Below are 17006 nucleotides of genomic sequence, written 5' to 3' on the forward strand. Positions count from 1 at the left end.
TATACCTATTTCAATCTCGTTTACCGGCAAGTCTCTTTACTCGTTCCGTAATACAAGATCCCGCAACTTACACTAAGTTACATTGCTTGCAAGGCTTGTGTGTGATGTTGTATTACCGAGTGGGCCCCGAGATACCTCCTCGTCATACGGAGTGACAAATCCCAGTCTCGATCCATACTAACTCAACTAACACCTTCGGAGATACTTGTAGAGCATCTTTATAGTCACCCAGTTACGTTGCGACGTTTGATACACACAAAGCATTCCTCCGGTGTCAGTGAGTTATATGATCTCATGGTCATAGGAATAAATACTTGACACGCAGAAAACAGTAGCAACAAAATAACACGATCAACATGCTACGTCTATTAGTTTGGGTCTAGTCCATCACATGATTCTCCTAATGATGTGATCCCGTCATCAAGTGACAACACTTGCCTATGGCCAGGAAACCTTGACCATCTTTGAACAACGAGCTAGTCAACTAGAGGCTTACTAGGGACAGTGTTTTGTCTATGTATCCACACAAGTATTGTGTTTCCAATCAATACAATTATAGCATGGATAATAAACGATTATCATGAACTAAGAAATATAATAATAACTAATTTATTATTGCCTCTAGGGCATATTTCCAACAAACAGGTCAGAGAAACTGAAAATTAAACTTCAAACTATCTAAGATTGTTCCAGGAAATTCTGGACAAAGGAAATGCAAACAAGCAAACTCAATATCTTTATGGTGTTTTCGCTTTACTAGAGGAATTTAAACACCGACACAAGTAGGACTCAATGACACAATAATTAGCAGACATGTAAGATAATACAAAACAAGCTACTCCACGTTACTGTGATAACCAAGTGCAAACCAGGGTGTAAGAATATTAGCCCAAAATATCCTTTGGGCAACATACATCACTAAATTATGCTATCAATAAGTGCACCAGAGACTCTAATTTCTTACCTTCAGAAGTTTTAGATCGAATCAAATGACAACATGAAAAAGGGACTACCAAAGAGCATTATTGTTTTAGATAGAGCTTTGATGTTGAGTTGATTTCTGGTGTCAACTGGGGTAATTCTTTAGCCAGATTGGAGAAAGGAAACCTGATTAGCACTCAAAATATTAACCAGAAGACAATAGTAAAACATAAAAGATGGATCAGATTTCTGGCTTGGAATCCTGATGGGATTACATTTGCGCATTGTATAGTCATAGTCGATAATTTGGGGACAGTATCCTCGGGTCCATATAATCCAAGGAAAAAAGCAATTGATCATCACAGTAAGTGCAGAAACGTGGTATGGATATGATATCATCACTTCTCACAACAAACAAAAAATGGTGTAGGAGTTTCTATTTATTTAAGACAAGACAACTATACAGCATCCATGACAGAATGTGTTGCTTACTAGACATTCAGAATAAGTAGAGATACAAAAACATGACTTCAGATGCCGAATATGCACAGTTTAATAATATACAGTATCATGAGACACCTAATAAGTGTTGATCATCACTGATGAATCGACCACAGAAACCAGCTGCAGAAAGAACAATATAGTTGATATGTGTAAACGGGGTATAGTAACAGGAAGCTCCTTCTATGAGAGCAGCCAGTGTCGCGAAAACCTGTTTCCTTCTTGATGTCTGCCAATCTAATAAGAAACAAGGCCACGAAAGCAGACCAAGCATCAGATACCACATGGCATCCCAAATACCACTATCCAAACAAAATTCAGTTCAGTGCTAAGATATGTATGGACAAGTTGAATGCAAAAACCATCTCAAAGAATGGTTCGTGCTAGAATCTTAACCCAGAGTATCTCTAGGCAACGTAAAACGCTGAATTACACTACCAAGAAGCGGACCCCAGTACTCAACCTTAAAGCTGATAACAATTTAGCAGAGTATACCAAAAGATGAAGGGGAACACTCAGCGTGTCAAAAAAGAAGGCATCATCAAATACTATAGTGATTATTATTGGACATGATATAGTAAGGTACTCTCACTGGTTATTGACTGTTGTCAGTTTTCACTAAGCATAAGTGCATAATATGGAAACAATATAAGAGAAAACATACACCCTCGGATATTAAGCTATTCCAAGTATGTGAGGTATACAACTTATAGGAGCTTACATGACATTTGGACCGATAGTCCCAACGCCCAGAGCAATGTTCTTCGGGGAATCTAGGTGTTCTTGTTTATTCTCTGTAATATCTGATCTCGATAACCTTTTCTTCTTCCCTCTACTGATTAAAAATAGAAGTAATTAATCCCAGTCCAATGTGTTGAGGGAAGAAAAACATAGCATGTCAAAAAAGAAGGCAGCATCAAGTACTATAGTAATTATTATTGGAGATGATATAGTAAGATACTCTCACTGGTTATTGACTGTTTTCAGTTTTCACTAGGCATAAGTGCATAATATAGAAACAATATAAGAGAAAAAAAAAGTAGTTAGTCCTAGTAAAATTATTTCACATATTTGTGGCATGTTCACTCTCAGTTCTTAGGAAGGGAAAATGCAACCTAGAGTCCTAAACTCGTTGCATATTTTGCCTATGATGAAACTAAGAAAAACTAACTTGACAATACATGCTATGGATTGTAGTCTAAAGAATAAATGACATACAAGATTAAATAATATGATTCTATTTTGCAGAAGCAGCTGTTTTTTCATACATCCCATGGCATTTCTGTCGTAATCACTAGCAACTTCAAATAGAGTTAAGCAAAAAATATCGACATTCTTTATTGATTTCGATTACATGCAAATAAGTAAAAATGCCCTACTCTACCAATAAGACATAAGTAAAGAGCAGACAACACTAGACTGTACAACTACACAAACACATGAGGTGCTTCTAAGACAAAAAATAAACCTGAATTTAGTGTCAGGACTAGCCAATCCAGAAAGTAAAAAACACATTACTGAACAGTCACAGTTTCCAAAACACTAGCCAATCCAGAAAGTAAAAAACACATTAGCAAAACTGCAGGACAACAGAAAGGAAGAGTTAATTTGTGTAGATGACTGAACAATACTATTCATCTGGACAGCAGAAAACTAATCAACAAATCCTTTCAGACAACTAATTCATCAAAAGTAACAGGACATATCAGGTACTAGTTCACATAGGACACTGAATTTGGTAAACTGAAATATACCCAACAAAATACCGATCACAAACAACATGTTTTAATATTCATATTCAGTTAGGGGAAGCAAGTTGGCAGACATTTCTACATTAGAAAGTCCACGACTAACAAAACATTCATGGTAACACAAAAGGCACAATCCGGCGAAGTGTTGTAAATTCCCTTGTATCCGAGTGGCACAAATCTGCCTATTTATGAAGTAAATCTAGGCCGGAATTCCTAGAATCTCGAACCCCCGAAGTCGCTGAATAACCAGTTTATTAGCAGATCCAACGGGCTAAACTTGTGAAGTACTAGAAACATCTATCTAAACGCTATCCCAAGTAAGAACAGATCCGGAAAATCTCTAGTTGGGACTGTCCCGCTTACTTGAGGTAGTCATCGTTGAAGAGGTCTTCCCCGTCGTCTTCCTCCTCGTCACGGATAACGGTGGCGCTGTCGTCCTCGGGGAGCACATTGGGGTCGACCTCCGCCTCGCCATCGTTGTTCGAGTAGGAGGATGGGTCGGTGGTGCCGTGGCTGGTGGTGGTGTTGGGCGGCAGCCGGTCGGTGCTGAAACCCGGCGAGCCGGGGGTCGACGGCGCGTTGTTCTCTGAGTCGTCCTGGGGAAAGCAAATCAACCGACGGAAACGTCAGATCCGGAGGCGAGAAGCAATTCAACAAGTTAAACCATCTGTTAAAAAAACGAAAACCACGCGAATTTAACGTGTAAAGATCTAGCTCGAAGAACAATAATATATAGGTCATATGAAGGATGGTTCAAATGCATTCAACACTTCAAAATACTACTACTACTACAACTCTCCGCAAAATTATAGAAACTTGGCATATACCGCAAGCATTTCTCTTGCACTCAGTCAGGGGATCGACTTCCTGGTTCCAGCTAGTAGGAGGTTTTTAGTAGATAATTTCGAGGCCACTATCTAAGAAATTTAATTAAGTGATTTCTCTTGTTACTAAACCTACTACACTATAGCCAGCTCACTAAGAATTCGTACAAGCAATCTTGTTACTAAACCTACTACACTATATGTCTTGTCATTCCCGTCCTAGTTTTCAGTGTCAGGAGACTTTGACTGACTGATGAACAGCAACTGCCACTATTGACTTCGCCAAATCAATAATTGCAGTCACAAGATCGACCAGGAAACACAGATTTCATGCAAAAGACACAGAATTCAGCAACTAAAAACCTCCATGAACGAAGATATAGCAGTTGAGTCGAAGTTGAAATAGTCCAAATCATTCATGCAGTTCCTCACAAGAAATCAAATCATATGGAGGATGGATGGAGAGGCCTCCATGCATGCATGTACGCTTCTTCTTCTTGGTCGCAGCGGGCGGGGCGGAGGTTCCCGCAATCACGAGCGGTAGATCGCCCTCGTATTCACCGATCTCCGGCGGGCTTCCGGCCAGGAACGGTGGCTTCCCGTGGTATGGCAGCCGGAACTCCTCTCCCACAACCTCTCCTGTGCTGCTCACGGAAGGGAAGGGGTTTGGCTGGTGGTGGTGTTGGGCGTCAGCCGGTCGGTGCTGAAACCCAGCGAGCCGGGGGTCGACGGTGCGTTTTTCTCCGAGTCGTCCTGGGAAAAGCAAATCAACCGACGGAAACGTCAGATCCGGAGGCGGCGGCTTAACCCTGCGGCAGCGGCGAGAGGAGGGAGATGGGGGAGATGGTCGCTTACCATCCGCGGGCTCCGAGAAGGCTCTTGTGGAGGAGGCGTGTGGTGGCGAGATGAGGCTAGGGTTTCAGCAGGAAGGGGGGAATGGTGGGGAGAGACGGTGTTTCGGCGGGAAGGAGGGAATGGCTAGGGTTTCCGACGGCGGCGCGGTTCGGTGGCTGGGGCGAGAGGGGAGACGGCGGTGCGGAGTGGGGCAGGGCGACGGGCGACAGGGATGGGGGAGAAGGGGCGCCATGGGAGAGAGAGCGAGGGGGCGATGGGGACATGGGACGAGGCGGCTTTCCCCTCGTGGATGGGCTGGCAACGTGGGGTGGAGTGGGAGTGAGGTTGTGGGTCCATTTAAGGTTAGATGGAGGTTAGGTGGGCTGGCTGGGGTCGGGCCATTTGGGCCAAGGGGGTTTTCTTTCCGCCTTTTTATTATTTGTTTCTGTTTTTATTTCATTTTTTAAAAGCTTTAGTTTTATTTTATTTTAGTGCAATGAAATCTCTTAAAATTAATAATTCTTAAAGGAAAATTCTCCTAGGTAATATCGGACACATCCGAACATTTTTATTTTGACATTTAAAAACTTTTATCGCTTGATTTTATTTTTAAATTAAACTTTGAACTGTTTGAACTAACGCAAGATCAACAATAGAAATCACGGTGACGTGGCAACATCAGTGTGGAATCACTATAGCTTAATTACATAGGTTACTGTAGCAACAATTGAGGATATCACGTCGACCTCCACCGAGCCCTCCATCGACTGTGGACGGCTCAGATTGGATATAGTGGGGGTAATCCATGAGAAGATTTATCATTGGTTGGAAACATCTACGATTTAAAATACTAGTTTCTAAGTGCTAAAAATATTGAGGGAAACTGGCTGAATTAAATGAGCTAAAATTTGGTGGAGTGAGGTTATATGGTCAGTTTCATCCCGTGGTAAAATTTCATCGACTATAAAGCAATATAAAATGTACTTGCTTCACAAAATGAAAATATTAGCAGAAACAAAGATTGAATAATGAGCTCACATGGATTGCTAGATGGGGCTAAAAGTTTGTTGAGAACTATGTTTTCGGCACATAGAAGATGTGGAAAAAATTCAACTCATCAGCATATTCCTATCTAGTACTTCCTTCACAAAGCTATTAGCTGAACACAAATTTTGGAAAATTCTGAGAAAGATTTACTAGGCAAATCGTTATGAAAGTTTTCATGAGGCAATGATTTGGATAGGAAAGAGTGCCCAAAAAATATAAGGGTAATCAAAGAAATAGAAATAGCACTTCCTTCACGCTATTCTGAACAGAATAGGAAAATAAATATTGTAGAATTATTTTTGAACTATGGAAGGAAGGATTTTTCACATATTTGAGGAATATATGATCCAAAGTATTTATGAAATTTTTTTGAGAATTTTTGGAATCATAGAATAGTAGGTTGCTTCACAAACTAGGATGAGGTGGGATAGAATGGACCCACGAGTGACATGTCAACATAGTTAGAACATGTTACGACTTTTTTATAATCGTCATAAAAGTTATGACGATCTCATCTTATGCGGTTACAACGTTTTTGACTCACATCGTCGTAATTTATATGTAGATTTGTTCCCCTCAAACGGTTTACGACGATCTTGGATGAAATCGTCATAGAATTATGACGAATTCATCAACGACATCTTAAAAAACGTCATGTATGAGCATATTTCTTGTAGTGTTTGGAGATTTCGTTTCAAGTCACCTGCTGCTCTGCTATTGATGGCAATCTACTTCTAGGTCGTCAACTTTTGGCCATTTACATCTCAATGAAAATCTTCCACAAAGATATATGATAAAACTACTTTTGAAAATAATGGTCCAACAATCCCACACAATATTTCACCGATAGCAACTATGTATGCCAAGTGATCAACAAGAGCATGAACCGTGATAGTAATGCTTGGGTGTCGTGAATGGTGAATTGATTTTTCATAATACTAGTGTGATTATGTTTTGAGTTCAGTCCCGACAGTGTTGCGCGAAGCGTAGTAGTTTACATAGATAACCAGGAAAAACATGTGTGTTTTACATGGATTGATGTTGATTATTGAAATCTTTCCACCTCCATGAAACATTATTTTTTCAGTTTTGTGGGGAACGCCATCTTGTCTTACTTTATTGATTAATGCCAAACACCTAAATCATTCACGAGTCTAAAAAATAAAGAGGGAGGATCATCAACCCAATTAGATGAAATGTTACTCGCAAAGCAATATTTTTCAATCTTAGGAGTTTTATCATTCTAGTATTTGCAGTATCCTCCTACTGATGTTGTGTAAGTTAGATTATCCACGTCTTTTGATTCGGTACAAATTCGATAATCAGATTTTCGTCAGTACGACCACAATGCGGTGTCCGGCACATGATCTGAGAGACTAAGAACGATGCCGATCTGGAGGAGAGATGTATAGATATTTTGTAATTTTTCCAAGCATGGACTGATTTCAGGGCTAGATGCAAGTGTACCAAAGGGATAATAGACAAGTGAGTAGGGTATAGGCCGTAGCACTGGAAAAATCGGAGAAAAACTGAAGCAAAGACTTGACTAGCTAAAAAAACAGCTTCTCATCTGTAGACTATGCTTAGAAGGTCATGTGTCACAGTCGCATCAGTAGAACCACTCATCTTGCTATTTAAATGAGAAGGACAATGCTTAACGTTCTATCTGGTTTTCTCATCGATTAGATCATGCATAAGACACATATATAAATCAGATCAATGTAGCAAGTAAGTCTTTTGTCCAATGGAAACTTGTGCTCTGTACCAAGGACATATCCTCTGTATTACAAGATCCAGACTGGAGTTCATACGCTACCCCAAACACCCATAAGACAAACGCGATTACCTCGACACCAACCATGGCATCCCTTGCATGACTACCTAGACCACGGCTACATCATCCTATGCTCTCGGCTACCGCGACCACTGTGATAGCTGGCTTATTAGGGATGATAGACTACTCATATCAATAAGGAATTCCTTCTTTTCACCCAATGCTCTCGGCAACCTCTACAACGACACAAAGATGCATCGACGACCGTAGGGGATGTCCATCGGCTTACCTTCGAATTCTTCTTTGGTCTTACCGTATACGTCCCTACCGTTGTGACTGCGGGGGGATGTTGAGTATCATGATTTATTAGGAAGTCTATAATAGACTAGGCTTTATTTCTACCTTGCCTTGTACTCCAAGTTGATCATGTAGGCTCAAGCAATACATCACAATTCCATCAATCCCTCTCTATTCCTATAGGTCCACCACGAGGATCTCGCCGCCAGCACGCAATCCTTGCTTGAACATACTGGTTTTTAAATTCATCCCCAACCATAGGACCAATCGACTTGTTGGGATAGGATCTAAAGAATCGTTATTTAGTGTTCTCATGGCCGCCACCAAAGCCAAGACTATTAACAACCCAAAACCTATAAGCTACTAAAGCCTTAAACGACCCACGCACCTGGATCCGGCGACCCGCTCATCACCGACGACAAATGTCACCAGCGGAGGAGAGCCTCCGGTGTATGGCGACAGAAGGAGGCGCTCCTAGCAGCAAAAAGCTAGATTGCTTTCAATACGGGCCACAGAGGTTGCGGAGAATATGACTCCCGGGAGCTCTTAGCCAGCTTACTGCACTTGCAGGAATTTTTTTTGACAATAACTGTAATTGTACCAATTTCGTATACCAGAACTACTCAGATAAGTCATTCAATTTTCCATCATATCATGTTGTATGAAGCATAAAAATATCAAGTACTCCCTCCATCTCAAAATAAGTGTCTCAATCTTAATATAAATTTATTCTAAAACTAGTATAAAGTTGAAAAGGTTATTTTGGAACGGAGGGAGTAGTAATTATGATAGTGCGTCTACAATCACCCATATATATAGTCTACAATCAAATGAGATTGGAGCTCCTGTTAGCATCAGACTTCCGAGGTCAGGATCAACGACAGAAAAGGGACCAGCCAACACTAACTTCCATACTACATGAGCCGACCTTCAGCACACGGGGGCTTATACCGGCCATCTCAGGTTTTAAGGCTACCTCGCTACTATCAGCAACTTTATCGCCGTTAATAGGATATACCATGGCAGAAACTTTGAGCATCTCATCAAAGCCAGCGGAAACCACACTGCGTGAGAGCTTGATCATGCCATCAGCACCAACAGGCAATCCACCATCTTCAAAACCAAGTAACTTGACTTTCAGATCATCATCTACAGTGTCACAAGCAGTAAACACACCTCGAAAACCATCTGGCCAAGACCCACCAGTGACTTTTATGCTTATCGTGGCCTCCACAGCGCATGGAATGTGATCGTATTTAAATTCCAGCGTGCTAAGCCTGCTAGGGTAAATGCCTCCAAGCACACATCCAGATCTAAAATTCAAAACTAGCTCGCTTAGGTCTTTATCATCAGATTTAGTGGCCCCCTTCACTTTCAGTGAAATCTCAATGTGCGAAGGTTCCATCGACACAGCAACGGCACGGCTTGGACCTGTCAATGCTAGGTATGGATCCTGCACCAAACAATTATTCAAGTAAATAACGGAGTGATGTTCATCGACAGTAAGACCGCATCGAGTGGAATGAATGCAGACAATCTACTCTATCTTATATATGGTAGAAGAAGCTTAATGAATCACTAAATCTGACATTGGCAAATGCACAATGTGCAGCACAGATATATCCAAGATGTTAGAGAAGGTCAAATTAAAGAAAGAAAGAAAGAAAGAAAAGGAATGAAGGACTATTTTTTCTTTTTAGAAAAGGAGGAATACCCCCTGCCTCTGCATCATGAAGAAAGATTTAATATACGAACATTGGCATTGATGATTTGGCAGTTATTCCTCTGTCGCTGGAAGATAATGTTGCGCTTGTGATCCAAGATATCACGCACGGCAACCATACCAAACACTTCCAGTGGCCAGTGTAAAGTGTCATTGATGGACACGATTTTGAGAGAAACGATCTGCAGAGTTTCTGCAGTCTCGATGTAGCACTGCTCCTCCGGAGTAGGGTAAGTGTAACGCATAGGCGGGATAGATGCTGCATCACATCAATCAACAATGGTCTAGTTAGTTGTTGCATGTAAGCAATGACAGTATGGATTGGCGATGTAAAATTGGTGGTTTCATTCGATTGATTGCAGAAAAATGGAAGTAATTGCAAGGAAGAGGAGGTGCTTTACTAGTTTCCTGGAAGGTGGCGCCGTGGCGGGCGTACTGTTCGTTCCAGCGGGCGCGGAACCTGGAGGCGAGCAATTCTTCCTCGCACTGCGCCCACTCCGTCTCCTTCTCGAAGAGCTGACTCGCCTCGTCTTCTGCTTCGTTCGCCTTGGCGGCCTCCGCCGCCGCCGCCTCGGCGGCCTGGGCAGCTTCTTCAGCCTCCTCGGCCTTGGTCTTGGCTATCCTGGCAGCTTCTTGGGCCTCCTCGGCCTTGGCCTTGGCTACCATGGCAGCCTCCCTCGCCATCATATTAGCTTTGTACGCAACGGATTCAGCCTTGTCCAAGTGCATCCGCGGATGCGCAGCCTTCTTCGCCCTGGATTTCTTCTTCCCCTTGGCGGCGGCGACGGCGGCGGCGGCGGCAGGAGCAACAGGCACTTGTTCGCCATTCACAGTAGGCAAGGGAGAAACCCGGGTGAAACCGGGGGCCCTTGACACGGTCGTCGGCGCCGCACACGAGATCGATCCATCTGCATCCCCGCCACCCGATTGATCCATCTGCATCTCCAGAGCGCCTCCCACGAGATCGATCGTCTTCCACGCATCCGCGGAAAAGAAACAAACGCTAGATCAGGGGTGGTAAGGAATGGTGGATGGGTCAGCCGGTCGAGTTGCGTTCCCGGCCCGTTTATATCTATACCTCTATATCTATATCTATACCTTATATATATATATATATATATATATATATATAATATAATAATAATCTATATACCTAATAATAAAGCGGCTATTGCTTCCGTCGGAAAACCCACCACGCTATTTTTATAAAAAAGCTCTGTAATTTTTATTATTCAACCCGCGCTTTAATTTTTCATTATGGTGGAATTAATAATGCACGGGTTGATTTTTCAACAAAATAGAATAGGACTAACTACATTAGTTAGTTAACTTATTATTTTAATAAATCAAAAAAATTATAAAAAATTTAAAAATGTGTAGTATTTTTTCTCATTGCAACGCACGGGCTATTTTGCTTGTGAGAGAGGTTTTAGTCAACAGGTCTGAACCTTGCAGATCCGTGTGTGTTTTACAAATCTCTATGTCATCTTGTAGATGTTACTACCATGCTCCACTTGGAACTATTCCAAATGACTGCTCCACATTACGAATCTGATTTGCTACTCAGAGACATTCGGATTGGTGTCCAAGCTTGCATCGACGTAACCCTTTACGATGAACTCTTTTATCACCTTCATAATCAAAAAATATTTCCTTAGCCCTCCGCGACAGCTACAGTGACTGGGGATGATGCGTGTGATCGATGCAGAACGGCGGCGGCGCGCGGATAAGGCGCGGCGGAGTGAAGTACTTGCTGGTGGAGGTGGGCCTCCATGGCTCACACGGGGAACTCCGAGGTTATGGCGCGGCAACGGCGACTCCTTATGGCCAGATAGAGGCGCCTAACCCTTGCTCCCCTCATCGTATCCCCTCCTCCGGCAGGAACTCGTCATCTGGTGAGATCCCCTCCCCATGCCTCCAACCGTGTGCCAAGAACCGACAAGAAATTTTGTTTTGTGGGGATTTGTTTGCTGATGAATGAATGTATTGAATGTAAGATTCGGCCGACCTCAACCACCACTGTTGTCGATCTCAACCCACCCGCCTCCACAGTCGTACCTCTACTCGCTTGCTGCCCCCGTTTCGGCGCTCGAGCACAGCTTCTGGATCAAATCAACGCGACAGCTACAGTGACTAGGGATGATGCGTCTGATCGATGCAGAAAGGCGGCGGCGCGTGGATAAGGCGCGGCGGAGTGAAGTACTTGCTGGTGGAGGCGGGCCTCCATGGCTCACACGGGGAACTCCGAGGTTATGGCGCGGCAACGACGACTCCTTATGGCCAGATAGAGACGCCTAACCCTTGCTCCCCTCATCGTATCCCCTCCTCCGGCAGGAACTCGTCATCTGGTGAGATCCCCTCTCCATGCCTCCAACCGTGTGCCAAGCACCGACAAGAATTTTTTTTTTGTGGGGATTTGTTTGCTGATGAATAAATGTATTGAATGTAAGATTGTATTGTTGTAGAGACAGAGAATGGAACACCACCTTCAGTTTGTGATCTGATCCCACATTCTCTACCCCATGGGTGAAATAAGATAACAGTCCATTGATCAATTCACGTAGCCTCTTTGTTTTGCTTTGCTTGTCCCGCTCAATTTCTCATCATGGTGGAATTAACAATGGACGGGTTGATTTCTCAACAAAATAGGATATGACTGACTACATTAGTTAGTTAGCTTATTATTTTAATAAATCAAAATGATTATAAAAAGATTAAAAGCGTGTGGTATTTTTTTCTCCCGTTGCAACGCACGGGCCCTTTTGCTAGTATATAATAATAATAATAAAGAGGCAATCGCTTCCGTCGAAAAACCCATCGAGGTGATTTTACAAAAAGCCCTTACTGTTTATGACATTAAATTCGTAGTATATATATTAAATATTTTTAAAAATACTCATATCTTTTAAACCGTAACTCCAAATTTAACATATTATATATGGAATTTGATTAGAAAAATATGTACTCCCTCCGTTCTTAAATATAAGACCTTTTAGAGATTGTATTATAAACTACATACGAATGTACATGGACATATTCTAGAGTGTAGATTCACTCATTTTGCTCCGTATGTAGCTTTCTAATAAAATCTCTAAAATGTCTTATATTTTAGAACGGAGGGAGTAGAATTTAAATATGATATTATTTTATCTGTTAAACATTTAACAAAAAAACTATCTAGGGTGCAATCTTAATAAGTAAGTCATTATTCGTCTTTCTTTCATACCGGTACTCATCCGGGTTGGGGATGAACACGTCAACAAAATCAGGATTAGAGATGAAACTGAAGGTCACTTGACTGATTCTTTGTACGTATTAAATCTACATGCAAGCCGTGTTAAAACAGAAGACCTGTGAAATTTTGAACTGCATTGTGAAATTTTGAACTGCATTTTTGTAGGATAAGACCATCTTTATTTGTGTCGTAACTACAAATTCTCATATTATAGACCATTTTTTATAAATTAAGAGCGTGTGGTATTTCTTTCTCCCGTTGCAATGCATGGGCCCTTTTGCTATAATAATAAAGCGGCTATTGCTTCCGTCGAAAAACCCACCGCGGCATTTTTATAAAAAAGCTCCTGTAATTTTTGTTATTCCACCCACGCTCCATCATTTATCTGCAACGCAAAAGAAAAAAAGATTTGCTGCAAAAATTATACCCGTACGCATTGCCTCCTCCCGTCGACCCTGGGCCACCCTGGACTGTGCCCAGGCCGCCGCCACACCACTCGCCGCCGCGGTCGGCCTCAACCTCCACCGCTGATGTTCTTAACCCACCCGCCTCCATGGCCGTACCTCTCCCCACTCACTGTCCCCGTTGCGGCGCTCGAGCGCATCGCGTCGCCCCTGGTCCACCCTGACCTGTGCCCAGGCCGCTGCCACACCACTCGCCGCCGCGGCCGACCACAACCACCATTGTAGTCGATCTCAACCCACCCGCCTCCACGGTCGTACCTCTGCCCGCTTGCTGCCCCCGTTTCGGCGCTCGAGCACACCTTCTGGATCAAATCAACGCGACAGCTACAGTGATTGGGGATGATGTGTCTGCTCGATGCAGAACGGCGGCGGCGCGCGGATAAGGCGTGGCGGAGCGAAGTACTTGCAGGTGGAGGCGGGCCTCCATGGCTCACACGGTGAACTCTGAGGTTATGGCGCGGCAACGGGGACTCCTTATGGCCAGATAGAGGCGCCTAACCCTTGCTCGCCTCATCATATCCCCTCCTCCGGCAGGAACTCATCATCTGGTGAGATCCCCTCCCATGCCTTCAACCGTGTGCCAAGCACAGGCAAGAAATTTTGTTTTGTGGGGATTTGTTTGCTGGTGAATGAATGTATTGAATGTAAGATTGTATTGTTGTAGAGACAGAGAATGGAACACCACCTTGAGTTTGTCATCTGATCCCACATTTTCTACCCCATGAGTGAAATAAGATAACAGCCCATTGATCAATTCACATAGTCTCTTTGTTTTGCTTTGCTTGTCCCGCTCAATTTCTCATCATGGTGGAATTAACAATGGACGGGTTGATTTCTCAATAAAATAGGATAGGACTCACTACATTAGTTAGTTAGCTTATTATTTTAATAAATCAAAATGATTATAAAAATATTAAAAGCGTGTGGTATTTTTTTCTCCGGTTGCAACGCACGGGCCCTTTTGCTAGTAATAATAAAGCGGCTATTGCTTCCGTCGGAAAACCCACCGTGACATTTTTATAAAGAAAGGCCCCTCTAATTTTTGTTGTTCAACCCGTGCTCCATCATTTATCTGCAACGCAAAAGGAAAAAACGATTCGCTGTAAAAATTATACCCGTACGCATCGCCTCCTCCCGTCGATCCTGGGCCACCCTGGCCTGTGCCCAGGCCGCCGCCACACCACTCGCCGCCGCGGCCGACCTTAACCGCCAGCGCTGCCGTTCTCAACCCACCCGCCTCCGCGACCGTACCTCTTCTCGCTCACTGCCCCCGTTGCGGCGCTTGAGCGCATCGCGTCGACCCTGGTCCACCCTGGCCTGTGCCCAGGCCGCTGCCACACCACTCGCCGACGCGGCAACCCTCAACCACCACTGTTGTCGATCTCAACCCACCCGCCTCCACGGCCGTACCTCTGCCCGCTTGCTGCCCCCGTTTCGGCGCTCGAGCACAGCTTCTAGATCAAATCAACGCGACAGCTACAGTGACTGGGGATGATGCGTCTGCTCGATGCAGAACGGCGGCAGCGCGCTGATAAGGCTCGGCGGAGCGAAGTACTTGCAGGTGGAGGCGGGCCTCCATGGCTCACACGGGGAACTCCGAGGTTATGGCGCGGCAACGGCGACTCCTTATGGCCAGATAGATACGCCTAACCCTTGCTCCCCTCATCGTATCCTCTCCTCCGGCACGAACTCATCATCTGGTGAAATCCCCTCCTCATGCCTCCAACCGTGTGCCAAGCGTGTGGTATTTTTTTCTCCCATTGCAACGCACGGTCCCTTTTGCTAGTAATAATAAAGCGGCTATTGCTTCCGTCGGAAAACCCACCGTGGTATTTTTATAAAAAAGCATGTCATTTTTGTTATTCAACCCGCGTTCCACCATTTATCTACAACGCAAAAGGAAAAAAACGATTCGCTGCAAAAATTATACTCGTACGCATCGCCTCCTCCCATCGACCCTGGGCCACCCTGGCCTGTGCCCAGGCCACCGCCAAACCACTCGCCGCCGCCGCCGACCTCAACCGCCACCACTGCCGATCTCAACCCACCCGCCTCCGCGGCTGTACCTCTCCCCGCTCACTGCCCCCATTGCGGCGCTTGAGCGCATCGCGTCGACCCTGGTCCACCCTGGCATGTGCCCAGGCCGCTGCCACACCACTCGCCGCCGCGGCCGACCTCAACCACCACTGCTGTCGATCTCAACCCACCCGCCTCCCCGGTCGTACCTCTGCCCGCTTGCTGCCCCCGTTTTGGCGCTCGAGCACAACTTCTGGATCAAATCAACGCGACAACTACATCGACTTGGGATGATGCGTCTGCTCGATGCAGAACGGCGGCGGCGCGCCGATAAGGCGCGGCGGAGAAAAATACTTGCAGGTGGAGGTGGGCCTCCATGGCTCACACGGGGAACTCCGAGGTTATGGCGCGGCAACGACGACTCCTTATGGCCAGATAGAGGCGCCTAACCCTTGCTCCCCTCATCGTATCCCCTCCTCCGGTAGGAACTCATCATCTGGTGAGATCCCCTCCCCATGCCTCCAACCGTGTGTCAAGCACCGACAAGAAATTTTGTTTTGTGGGGATTTGTTTGCTGATGAATGAATGTATTGAATGTAAGATTGCATTGTTGTTTTGCTTTGCTTGTCCCGCTCAATTTCTCATCATGGTGGAGTTAACAATGGACGGGTTGATTTCTCAACAAAATATCATAGGACTAACTACATTAGTTAGTTAGCTTATTATTTTAATAAATCAAAATGAATATAAAAAGATTAAAAGCGTGTGGTATTTTTTCTCCCGTTGCAACGCACGGGCCCTTTTGCTAGTTATATCAATTAGATCATCTACATCTGAACCCTCGTACCCGTCTTAAAAGTTCGAAGAGGCCGTCCGATGACTACTCGTTCACGAAAATGCAACTCAGACGGGACTCTTAAACCGGCCTCAAACGCCCGGACTGACCGGCACCCTTCATTTCCAGTCCAAATATGAGACGAATACAGGGAGCTCGGGCGCGCCCGGGCACATCCACCACGTCGGACTAATGACATGGCCCCACGCGGACTCGCCGAGAAACCCGATGGTCCAACAGGCTCCTCGATTGTTGGTGTGGTGTGAACGCCATGTGGCGCCACTCCGGCTCCCCATCCAAGGTCGGGGCCGGCTATTTAAGTCGGTCGGCGCCCCCAGCCCTAGCACATCCGCCTCCTTCTTCTCTTCGCCGCCACCCAAGCACATCCGCCTCCTCTTACACATCCCTCTCCGAGCTCGTCAGCCATGCGACCATGCCGTCGACATTACACGATCCAGCATCGTCTCCTCCTCCTTCAGCGGGTCCAAATCCGGAGGACAACGCTGCTACCTCTGAACCCGAAGGAGGACTTCAAGGAGAGGGACGAGCCCGAGGAGGAATCACTGGCGCCAGAGGAGGAGGCGCCGTCGGTCGTCGATCTGTGGCCGGAGCAGCTGGCCATCCTCATCTCCATCCGTTCAGAGTTGGCTGCGAAGGTCAGGCATTTTCATCGGCAGCAGATGGAGGAAGGTGTTGGGTAACGTAGTAATAATTCAAAAAAAAAATCCTATGTCACACCAAGATGAAACTAGGAGAAACCAGCAACGAGAGAGGTAGAGCATCT

General features: G+C 44.8%; 1 protein-coding gene and 2 non-coding genes across 3 annotated transcripts; all 3 read right to left on the reverse strand.

Annotated features, from left to right (window-relative positions):
• Window positions 1-1157: 1157 nt before the first annotated feature.
• On the reverse strand, window positions 1158-1252 carry LOC123414396. The gene has a single exon (XR_006614370.1). It is a non-coding gene; the product is annotated as a small nucleolar RNA Z103 (small nucleolar RNA).
• A 318-nt stretch (window positions 1253-1570) lies between these two features.
• LOC123414517 lies at window positions 1571-1715 on the reverse strand. Its single transcript, XR_006614454.1, has one exon. It is a non-coding gene; the product is annotated as a small nucleolar RNA F1/F2/snoR5a (small nucleolar RNA).
• Window positions 1716-8815: 7100 nt separating this feature from the next.
• LOC123406918 lies at window positions 8816-10654 on the reverse strand. The gene is made up of 4 exons (XM_045099936.1): window positions 10237-10654; window positions 10074-10179; window positions 9705-9931; window positions 8816-9402 (listed from the first exon to the last, which is right to left on the reverse strand). The coding sequence occupies exons 1-4, from the start codon at window positions 10612-10614 to the stop codon at window positions 8824-8826; spliced, it is 1290 nt and encodes a 429-aa protein (XP_044955871.1). The 5' UTR covers window positions 10615-10654; the 3' UTR covers window positions 8816-8823.
• Window positions 10655-17006: the final 6352 nt, after the last annotated feature.

The sequence above is a fragment of the Hordeum vulgare genome, chromosome 7H (genome assembly GCF_904849725.1).
Source record: "Hordeum vulgare subsp. vulgare chromosome 7H, MorexV3_pseudomolecules_assembly, whole genome shotgun sequence".
Classification (NCBI taxonomy): Eukaryota; Viridiplantae; Streptophyta; class Magnoliopsida; order Poales; family Poaceae; genus Hordeum; species Hordeum vulgare.

Coding starts and splice junctions, on each gene's coding strand:
- LOC123406918 (XM_045099936.1), bottom strand. CDS start 10,614: ATGCAGATGGATCAATCGGGTGGCGGGGATGCAGATGGATCGATCTCG. Junction 10,180..10,236: donor CCCAGGCCGCCGAGGCGGCG/GCGGCGGAGGCC, acceptor CAGCTCTTCGAG/AAGGAGACGGAGTGGGCGCA. Junction 9,932..10,073: donor CGCCACCTTCCAGGAAACTA/GTAAAGCACCTC, acceptor GATGTGATGCAG/CATCTATCCCGCCTATGCGT.